General features: G+C 39.9%; 1 protein-coding gene across 1 annotated transcript; it reads left to right on the top strand.

Moving 5' to 3' along the window:
• Positions 1–6144: 6144 nt before the first annotated feature.
• On the top strand, positions 6145–9775 carry LOC118823872 (bryoporin-like). Its single transcript, XM_036593716.1, has 2 exons — positions 6145–6302; positions 9298–9775. Exons 1-2 carry the CDS (start codon positions 6145–6147, stop codon positions 9773–9775), a joined length of 636 nt encoding a protein of 211 aa, XP_036449609.1.
• Positions 9776–10338: the final 563 nt, after the last annotated feature.

Below are 10338 nucleotides of genomic sequence, written 5' to 3'. Positions count from 1 at the left end.
CATAATCATTATAAAAGAAAGAAGAAAACCGTACACATGTTTAGCTCGGATCAGCTGCCTCAGTAGAGTCGAGCTGTGAGAGCGGATATCAGCAGGTTTCGTGTTTGGTCGCTGATGATAACGCCGTTTTCTTTAGTTCATGTGAAAATGAACAAAGAGGACCGTTTGGACGCGGTCTGTTGCTCGTGTGTGTCGCGTCCTCCTCTGTCCTTCTCCACTAAACTGGACATCTCTGTTGTGTTTTTCTCTGCTGCTGTTTTTTGATTGGTGAATCTTTTCAATTTAACCGCGTGTCCTTCTTACTGGTTTCTGAGCTGATACGGTCATAATTTATTTTTACTCTGTAACGTTATGAAAATTAAAGTAGCGAAGTAAAAGTATTTCATTAAAAAATAAAAGTAACAGTACTATGATTTAATTCTACTCCAAAAAGTACCGTTACAGGGAAAACTGTACTCAATTACAGTAATTCGTTACTTACACCTCTGCTTATGATTAACATGATACTTAAAAACCATTGCCAGAGCCTGTAGAATAACACCTAGAATATGCTAGAACATGCACCCCTCAGGGGTCACTTTACATTCAGGACAGAAGCCCTATTTCTAGAAGAAGGTGATGATTCTATTTCAACGAAAGAGCTTATTTATCTTCTCACGTACACAGGAAATATCTGCACCCTGTATGTTTCTTAATAAAGAGTGAAATGTCTGCATGTCGGGTTCTATGTCTTCCGCAGATTACATTGTTGCCAGGCAGAACGTTAATGCTGACTGATTAAAGCTACTTATTTGATTGAGGATTTGATCAGGATATAAGATTTTTTTTCCCCTCACACTTCAAATAAAAGATTTTTGTTAACATTTTGAATGAAAGATCAAAAGTATCAGCAACCATACAAAGAATGTTTTTACAGCCTGCTTTGCTCACGTTTATGAGGGGTGCCAATATTTGCCAATATAAGTGGAGTTGAGGAGAGTCCGCATTCAGGATTCAGCGTCTCTGAGTGCTGGAGTAATGAATCACACTTCACTATCTGGCAGTCTGATGTACGAATGGGTTTGGTGGACAGTGGTCTTGGGCTGTTTTTTGGGTTTTGGTCCCCTTCGTTCCAGTGAAGGGTGATGTTAATGCTACAGCACACAAAGACATTTTACACAGTTATATGCTCCCAGCTTTGCAGCAGCAGTTTGGCGACCCTTTCCAGTGCACAAAGTAAGGTCCATAAAGGCATGTTGTGATGAGTGGAGGAACTCCAGTAGCCTGCACAAAACTCTGACCTCAACCCCACTGAACACCTTTGGGATGAGCTAGAATGGAGATTGTGAGCCAGGCCCTCTTGTCCAACATCTGTGTCTGACCTCACTTTTGACTGAATGGGCACAAATTCCTGCAGGTAATCTTTCACCTGGATTGGGGGCCCTTCAAAAGCCTTGCAAATAAATTGATTTTGGTTTCTACTTTTGATTCTTTGTTAGAAATAAATAATAACTTCCATGATAAGTTATGCTTATCTGCTTAATGTTTCCTTTTTCTGCTTATCAGCCTGCTTCCTGCCGCCCCCCCCCCCAAAAAAAAAAAGCAAAAGTAGTTCCAAAATTTGGGAGCAGCAGCACTGAAAGACCTGCCACCCACTGTCGAGAGTCCTGTGTGTGGGACAGCAACAAGTCCGGCGCCAGAAGATCTGAGGGAGCAAGAGGGACATTAGGGATAAAGGAGCTCACTGAGGTATATAGGAGCGAGACCATGAAGAGCTTTGAAGGTTAGAAGGAGAAGTTTATATGTAATATGGGAGGATATTGGTACCCAGTAAAGCTGATGGAGGATGGGAGTGATGTGTGCAGTGCGCTTGGTAAAAGTGAGGACTCTGGCTGCTGAGTTTTGAATGAACTGAAGCCAGTAGAAGGATTTGGAATAATCAATATGGGAAAAAATGAAGGCGCTAACCAGCATTTTGGCATCAATATTGTTGCGCAGAGGGTGGCAACATGCAATGTTATGCAAGTTGTAGAATGCAGTCTTAGTAAGTGACTTAATATGGGGCTCAAATGAAAGTCGAGTTAAAAATGAATCCAATTTTTTTCGGACTTGAACTGATTTAATAGGGATACCATTTTGAGAGATTATTGTCCAACCAGTGTTTAAAATCTGAATCAAAATCTGAATTTAATGCATGTACTTAGTGACTGAGCTGAGACTTTAGGGGGTGCAGTGCTTATGAAGATCTGGGTATCATCAGCATAACATGTAACTTAAGCCCATGATTTTGAATGATCTGATGTAGTGGTGAGATGTATGGTATGAAAAGGAAGAGTCCAAGGACAGAACCTTGGGGCACTCCATGAGTGCCCAGAGCAGTGGATGACTTGTGAACCTATAGAGATAAACTGTTACCTGTTAGTAAGATAGGATCAGAACCAAGCAAGAGCTAAGCCTGAAATGCCTATGGATGAAAGTCTGGAAATGATTCACAGTGTCAAAGGCTGCACTGAGATCAAGGAGGATGAGGATATTAAGAAAACCAGCATCTGCAGACATTAAAAGATCATCAACAACTCTTAATAGGGCAGTCTCAGTACTGTGCAGGTTGCCAAAGCCAGATCGGAAAGGTTCATATAGATTGTTTCTGCTGAGAAATTCCTGAAGCTGAGAGGCCACAACGCTTTCCATCACTTTAGTTAAATAAGGGAGATCGGAGATGGGTCTGTAATTGGACAGTAATTAAGTATGTAATCCAGGTTTCTTAAGAATGGGAGTCACAGCATTTATAGCAGCTATTTATTTATAGGGTAGACTGGCAACTGCTGACAAGTTTCTTTCAGAAAACACAAGCTTATAGTGTCAAACTGTAAATAAGCTGCAGTAACGTGAGCTAGCTGGCTAACTAACGATTAGCTAGTAAGCAGTCATTCATAACAAGCACTAGCTAATAAAAGAAGCAAGATTTGATTCGATGCAGCTAGTAAGCATTTTATTAATAGTTAATGTAACAGACTATTTTGTGATCATAATCCAGCAGAGTTCAGCCTCAGCCCAGCAGCTAACCTGCACAACCCACACTGAAGTCACTAAGGGAGAGCGAGAAGCTCCTCTTCCTGTACTGATGCTCCTGCAGACATAAGACAAGGTGAGCTCAAAAAAGCAGGTAGATAACAGGTGTTCAAATTTCCAAATCAACCATTTGTTGAGCAGTTTAAGTGAAAAGTAAATATATTTATTTTTTTTTTGTTTTGCTCTTTTGAATTTCCCTACTTACATTGATTGTCTTGAACAGAGACAAAGTTTAAGTCTAATCCTTTTTGAACCCCTAGGACCCCCTGTATTTCGCACCTTGATTAGAAAGATAATAATATATAGACTTAGTTGCTGTAATGGAAGCTCACAAAATAAAAAGGAGCATACAATTCTGGGGTGTTTATACTCCTCTACCCATGCTTGGCCCTGGGCATGGTGACCTTCAGGTCCTCCGGAGCATCCTATTCTATTGGTCAGTGCTTTTGTATAGAGAAACATAGAAAACAAGAACACATACAAGAATGCCTGTGTCAACAATAGGTGACCTTAGCTGAATTCAATCATTGGATACTTTTGGACATTCGGTATGGTTAAGTTGACAAATTTTTCTCACTGTTACAGAGCCTAGCATCTGCTGTGACAGATCACATTGCAAGGCTTTGTTGACAAAAAAGAGCTAAAAAAAAGACTAATCTATATCAGCTCAATCTGGAATTTCCTTCCTCTTGTGGTTGTATGGGCTGCTATATAACCACAAGCAGCCTGACTCTACAGGACACTATTAGCTAGAGTTACAACCCTAAGACGAACTCTAGCTCTGCATACTTAAACAGACTCTGAGGGACCTCCTTGGACAGGTATGTACTTAAATCCCTTTATGACTTTTTAAATTGCCAGGAAAATACTACTGACATTTAAGGTGAAGAGTTGTAGGCAAAAATTTGGGCACCCTTTTCTAAACAACATATTTTGTAGATTTTTTTTCAAGTGAAAAGTAGTAAACACAACCTCTGTAACATACTAACAAAGAAAATTGTGCCTGCTAATGTTAATGCAAGTGTACTTTATATTTGACATTTAAAATCTAGAAAGAAATGTTTAGCATGTGCAGAATAGTTTGTACACCTGCCACAAGTCTCAGAGTTTAATAAACTTGTTAGGTCTTAACTGACTCGTCAAAAATTGCATGAAAGAGTCATCAGAAGGAAAGCTTACCTGCAACCTCATTACAAAAGTCAACATCTGAAGTATGCAATACAACTTCTAGATAAGCCAGAGGCATTTTGGAAAAAAGTGGTGAAGTAAAAATAGAATGCTTTGCACATAATAACCAAAGGTATGTTTGGAGAAAGGAGCTGCATCTGATGAAAAGAACACCTTGCTAACTGTTAAGCATGAGGGTGGATCCATTATGGTTTTAGGTTTGAGTGTCAATTTCAGAAAGCAACTATAACACAGTCATATATGCATGTAAATATGTGTGTGTGTGTGTGTAAGTTTTGCATGCAATGGTATTCTCATATTTTGTGTTCATTTGTGAACCACCATTTGTTACTGTAACTGCTTTTTCAGGTAAAGTGTGCCAGTGTTTTAAGGTTACTGTAAATGAATTTACGCCAAGTACAGCAAACAATTTAATCACTTTTTGGCTAAATAAATAATTAACTGAACTGGTTTCATTTTTTAAAAGAAGCTCCTCTGAACTGTGGGCATATCGGAGATGGTGCTTTCTCTTTGAAAGCAAAATTGAACTTTTTTCATGTTTTCCACGTTCTGTGTTTAATAACAATTCATCAAAAGATCTGAGGGCCAGATGTATGTATGGGTGCAGACACAGCACCACTTGATGCAATTGCACTATGCGCTTACAATGCAATACAAAATAAATTTCAAAGATGAAGAAACAGTGGTGTTAATTAATCTTTCCCATCAAAACTTTCTACAGAACTGATATTTTGGTCAGGCTAAGAAAACGGAGAAGGAAAACACGGAATGCAAGAGCATGATAAGACCGTCTTCTCACAAACGTCCATCTGCTCCTGAGAGTTCAAAGAGAGGTATTCAGATGGTAAGTAATTCCTTCAGCTGTCACTGTTAAAGGATGTCTCTAACAACACATCTTTCAGATACTAAAGCAAATTTACACCTGGTTTTAAAACCTGGCCAGTGGAATATGTAATCAGCCTCAGTTTCGATATATCCACCCACTATTTATGTGTTTTGTGTGACTCTCTCTCTCAAATGCAAATGCATGAGATACAGGACGTTTTTTTTAATGCACATGGTCCACAAACTGAGCGTTTGCATTTGTGCACCAGTTTCATACGGAATGCGTCAGATTTCTGTTTTAAATTCACCATCAACTAGCACAACAGTTTCAGTACAAGAGGCCCTTCTTGTTATACTGTATTTCTCCTACAAATACAACACAGAAGAATGAATTGTCATCTCACATTTACACTGAGTTTAATTTAAATAAGCTTAAAGGCTTAAACAGCTTAAAGCTTAACATGCCATAGTGGTCATGACACAACAGCTCGTAAAAGTGTAGATTAATAGATTATCATATTAAACCACAAATAATAAGTAGTTTATTAAACAGTGTCCCACTTTTCCAAGCACGTTCAGCAGAAGTGGTACATAACTTGAAACCCACTGTCCAGGCTGTGGTCTTTTCTCTGGTTCTTAATGGAAGTGAATGGTGGACAGTAAGAAAGTGAGACAAGAAAAATACAGGTGCCTTTTAACTTTGGTGTTGGAGGAGACGTTTGAGAGTCCCTTGGACGGCAAAGAAAACAAACAAATGGTTCCTTGACCAAATCAAACCTCACCTCTCACTCTAAGCCCAGAGAACCAAACTAAAGCTCTTATTTTGGACAGATTCTGAGAAGAACCAGTTCACTGGAAAAGACCATGATGCTTGGAAGAGTTGAAGAATAGAAGATGTTGAGGACATGAAAACCTTTTGTCCCACCTTTGCTGGCTTCTCATTTTTGCTAAGACAAAAGCTATGTAAGCAATGAGCAGCCACAAACTTAAATGCTCTTATAATAAAGATAAGCTTATAAAACATCATTAAATAATAATGAAAGTTTATGGGACATGTTTTTGTTTCACTCTTAACAGACAATGGATCGTGGAACAGCTTTAGCAATGAAAGTAGCATCAGCTGCTGCTTCCCTTTTCGGCAACACCGTTGAGCAAATATCTCAGACCATAAACACAGGCAGAAATGTCACCATTCAAATCACCAATAACTGTGATGCATTCACCTTAGCAAATCCAAGGTAAGTACAGGTGAATGTTGTCAGTGAGGGTCTCTCAGACTGAAGTGGGCTTCTGGGTTATTAACCTGCAGAACTCATTGTCACTGGAGACCTTCTGGATTAATTACAATCACAACTTTACCCAGTTTAATAAAGCACAGCAGAGTAACAGTGAACACATTATTAGAGAGAATGCTGAGAAAATCTGGAGGCCCTTTAATAAAAACTGCATTAAAACTAGAAAAATGCATTTGCTGAAGAAATACAAAGTCATTGTGTAGCTTAAGCAATTCTCAAAAGGTTGCTAGTGTACTGAAAGTATGGTCTCCCAGTTGGTTGCTAAGATATTGCTAGGTGATTTCTATAGTGTCCATGGTGGTTGCCAAGTGGTTTTCAGGCTGTTGCTTGGTGGTTGATGGAATCCTAGATAATTACTTAGGTGTTTGCAAGGGGTTACTATGGTATCCCAGGTGGTTCCTAGGTTGTTCTGTCCGTATAATTCAGCCATTCATTCCTAAGAAGAACAACTATTTAATAATACGTCCGATCAAAAAGCTGAGTCATGTACTGCAGCTACCAAAAAAGACACCAGAGAATAGTCAGAAGAGTGCGGCACATTTGGTGCACTCACTGATAGTCAGTATGTGCACGTTATAGCATATAAAGAGATCACTGGAAGTCAACACTGGCAACTACTAAATAGAAAGGGAACGAACTTTAACTTAGCTCGAAAAAGCCAGCTAATTGAATTAAAACAATAAAATGGTGGAAGACTGTTGGTAAACCACAACCGTGGTTGTTGCTATGGTATCCCAGGTGGTTGCTAAGGTGTTGCTAGGTGGATGCTATGGTGTCCCAGGTTGTTGCTAAGGTGTTGCTAAGCAGGTGCTATGCTATTAAATACACCTGTACCTTAAATCTCCTGGGACCTTAAATCCAATGCCTCCTTAAATCCACTGCTACCTTAAATCCTCTGTTACCTTAAACCTAATGCCACCTTAAATCTCTTGCTACCTTGAATTCACTGCTCACTTAAATCCAATGCCTTTTGAAATGCACCGCTACTTTAAATCCACTACTTCCTTAAACCCAATGCCTCCTTAAATCCACTGCTCCCTTAAGCCAACCTATTATGTTAAAACATTAAAATGATGGTAGACTGTTAATGGTTGCTGAAGTGTTACTTAGATGTTGCTAGACGGTTGCTATGGTGTTCCAGGCTGTTGCTAAAGTGTTGCTAGGTGGTTGCTATGCTATTAAACACACTGTTACCTTAAATTGATTGCTTCCTAAAATTCACTGCCAAATTACATTTACTACCACCTTAAATTTACTGGCTTTTGTTTTATTGACACCATAAATCCACTGCTACCTTAAATTTGTTGCTAGCTTAAATACACTGGTACCTTAAAAGCCCTGCTCCCTTAAAGCCACTGCTTCCTTAAATTCTCTGCAACCTTAAATTTACTGATACCTTACATACACTACCACCTTAAATTTCAGGCTACCTTAAATTTTAGGCTACCTCAAATTTATTTGCTACCTTATGTCCAGTGCTTCCTTAAATTCACTACCACCTTAAATTTACTGATACCTTAAATCCACGGCCACCTACATTAACTGCCACCTTACATGCAGTTTCACCTTAAATCCATTATTTGTGCTGATATTGCTGTGCATTAGGCTACTGTGCTGAGTATGAGTGTCTGTGTGAGAGATGTGCATTGCGACATCACTTGTTCCAGTTCTGTGTTCTGAACATTCTGCTATTCATTTTCATTTAAAGAATGTTAAAGATTTAAATGTGATTGGTGTCCAAATGTACCCAATCAGTTCATCAGTTTAATACAGAGATGTACAATTGAAAAGGGCCGCTGCGGTTGCAGGTTTTCATTCCAAAACAGCAGAAGCACACATGATCAGTTGCCGAAGATGGAAAGCAACTGATTAAACAAGTAGAATCACGTTGCTCCAGCTTGTTTGGAATGAAAACCTGCAGCCACACTGGCCCTTTTGTGGATAAGACCGGACACCCCTGGTTTAGTAAATTGCACCAATCTGACTGACTCATGAATCACATTTCACAAACTATAAAACAGCAATTACCAATAAGTGGTTGAGAAGAGATTTTAGTTCAAAGTCTGTCATCTCATGCGCAAACCAAAGATGAAGTCATTGTACTGCAGCATTTTAAAGCTGTTGACAGCCAAAGTTACCAGATCATCACATTAGTGTGGCATGTGCCTGTCCCCTGGGCCCCGATGACGGCTACGAGAGCCGGTAGAAAGGCTGGGCCTGAACTCCAAGCCCAGACAAAACCCTGTGAAGACAGCAGGGAGAGGATGAAATCCACTGTAGCACGGCCTGTGCCACCCTGGACTCAAGAAGGATGCTAAAGGCTGGAGAAACGTCTGCACCTGAGTTGAGAGGGAAGGAGAGCTCACTGCTCCACCTCCCTGTCACCGCAAACTGCTCTCCTGCTTGTCCACCTGGATCGAATGTGAAGCAAATTAAAGTGGCCTCACCACGGCACCAGAGGCAGTGCCCAGGAGGCGGGGCTCAGGACTTGCACGTCGTCCCTGACTATCTCTCTGATTTCATCCTTTCTTCGCTGTCTTTGTGGGGTTTCATCTGGGCTCCGAGTTCAGGCCCACCTTCTTACTGGCTCTTGCGGCTCTCATCCGAGCCCAGGGGATTGGTGCATACCACAATTAATAACTGGTATCCAGTGAAACTGGCCCATATTCAACACATTATAAAACAGTTATTACCTGTAAGTAGTTCAAAAAATAAATGAGATATGGGTTCAAGGTCTGTCATACACACATACCAAAGATGAACTGATTTTGCTGTAGCATTTAAAGTAACTGTCATCACACTGCTCAGAATTTGATGGACATGCATGTGAAAACGTGTGTGGACCCCTGAATAGTTTCTCTTTATGTCTGTCTGCCTCCTACCTGCTACAGATCTGTATTCTGCATTATGAATTATAATCTCTCTGTCTGTATAACAGGACCCACAACATCAGTGGATACTGTCACCATCCTCCACAACCTACCATAATAACAAAGTCACAGGAGACATGCTCATTTTCTAAAACTGCATACTCAGCTCGTGGTTCTATCGGGGTCCTGATGTACCAAATCCTCAATAATGAAAGAAACCCTGTCGGTGAACTGGCCATCATGTTCTCTGTGCCTTATAACTACAGCTTGTATGAAAACTGGTTTGCTCTTGGCATTTATGAACCAGACATTTCATGTGATGATAATCTATTCAACAAGATGTATTATGATTATGATTACAACAATCCTTTTAGCAGATGCAAAGGTACAGGGGGTGTCGTACCATATTTTGGAAAAGGAGTTGCTGTGAAGGGAACAATGTCTGCTGGAGGCCAATCGATTATTAAGGTTGAATTGACGGATGAGGGTCCTGTTGTTTACCGAAGCACAAGAGGCAAACAAACCCGAGTCCAGCACATGCAATAAAGTGCAAAAGTCTTAGGCCATCTAAGCTCTCCTGGAGGAAGTCCAGCATTAACAGTTACCATCCAATATGTAGTTTATCTAATTAGTCCTTCATTAAATTTAATCAGGTGATGAATTGAACAAATCTAAGTGATGAACCAAACATGTGTTCTTCTAAATGTGCTTGTCTAACCTTCATCTTCAGATCTTTTCTGAAAACAACACATTCTGACTCCTGTGTTTGTTTATTAGTACTGATTCTAATATGTAGTGTTTTTACTGGTAAAAACACTCTCTTTCCTTTAAACATCGCTTGCTGTTTACTGAGAGACGTTATTAATAAACTGCTTGCTGTTTTCTTCAATATGAGTTATTGAGTATCTGTACATGGTCATAACCAGCGTAAAGACACTGAGGTCCAGACCTTGATAGTTTCTAAAGGAATCATGAGATTCAGTGTGGAAACAGTGACGTTCTGATAGTGAGACAGCTGCACTACACAGAGTGACTCTGACTTCCTGAGATGATCAGGTGTGCAGCAACACACTGTAGGCTAACATATGGCACTAGGATATAAATGTGAG

Source organism: Colossoma macropomum, unplaced genomic scaffold (genome assembly GCF_904425465.1).
Source record: "Colossoma macropomum unplaced genomic scaffold, Colossoma_macropomum, whole genome shotgun sequence".
NCBI classification, from domain to species: domain Eukaryota; kingdom Metazoa; phylum Chordata; class Actinopteri; order Characiformes; family Serrasalmidae; genus Colossoma; species Colossoma macropomum.
Note: the sequence above shows the minus strand (reverse complement) of the source record. Positions and strands in the feature narration are given on the sequence as shown.

Coding starts and splice junctions, on each gene's coding strand:
- LOC118823872 (XM_036593716.1), top strand. CDS start 6,145: ATGGATCGTGGAACAGCTTTAGCAATGAAAGTAGCATCAGCTGCTGCT. Junction 6,303..9,297: donor TTCACCTTAGCAAATCCAAG/GTAAGTACAGGT, acceptor TCTGTATAACAG/GACCCACAACATCAGTGGAT.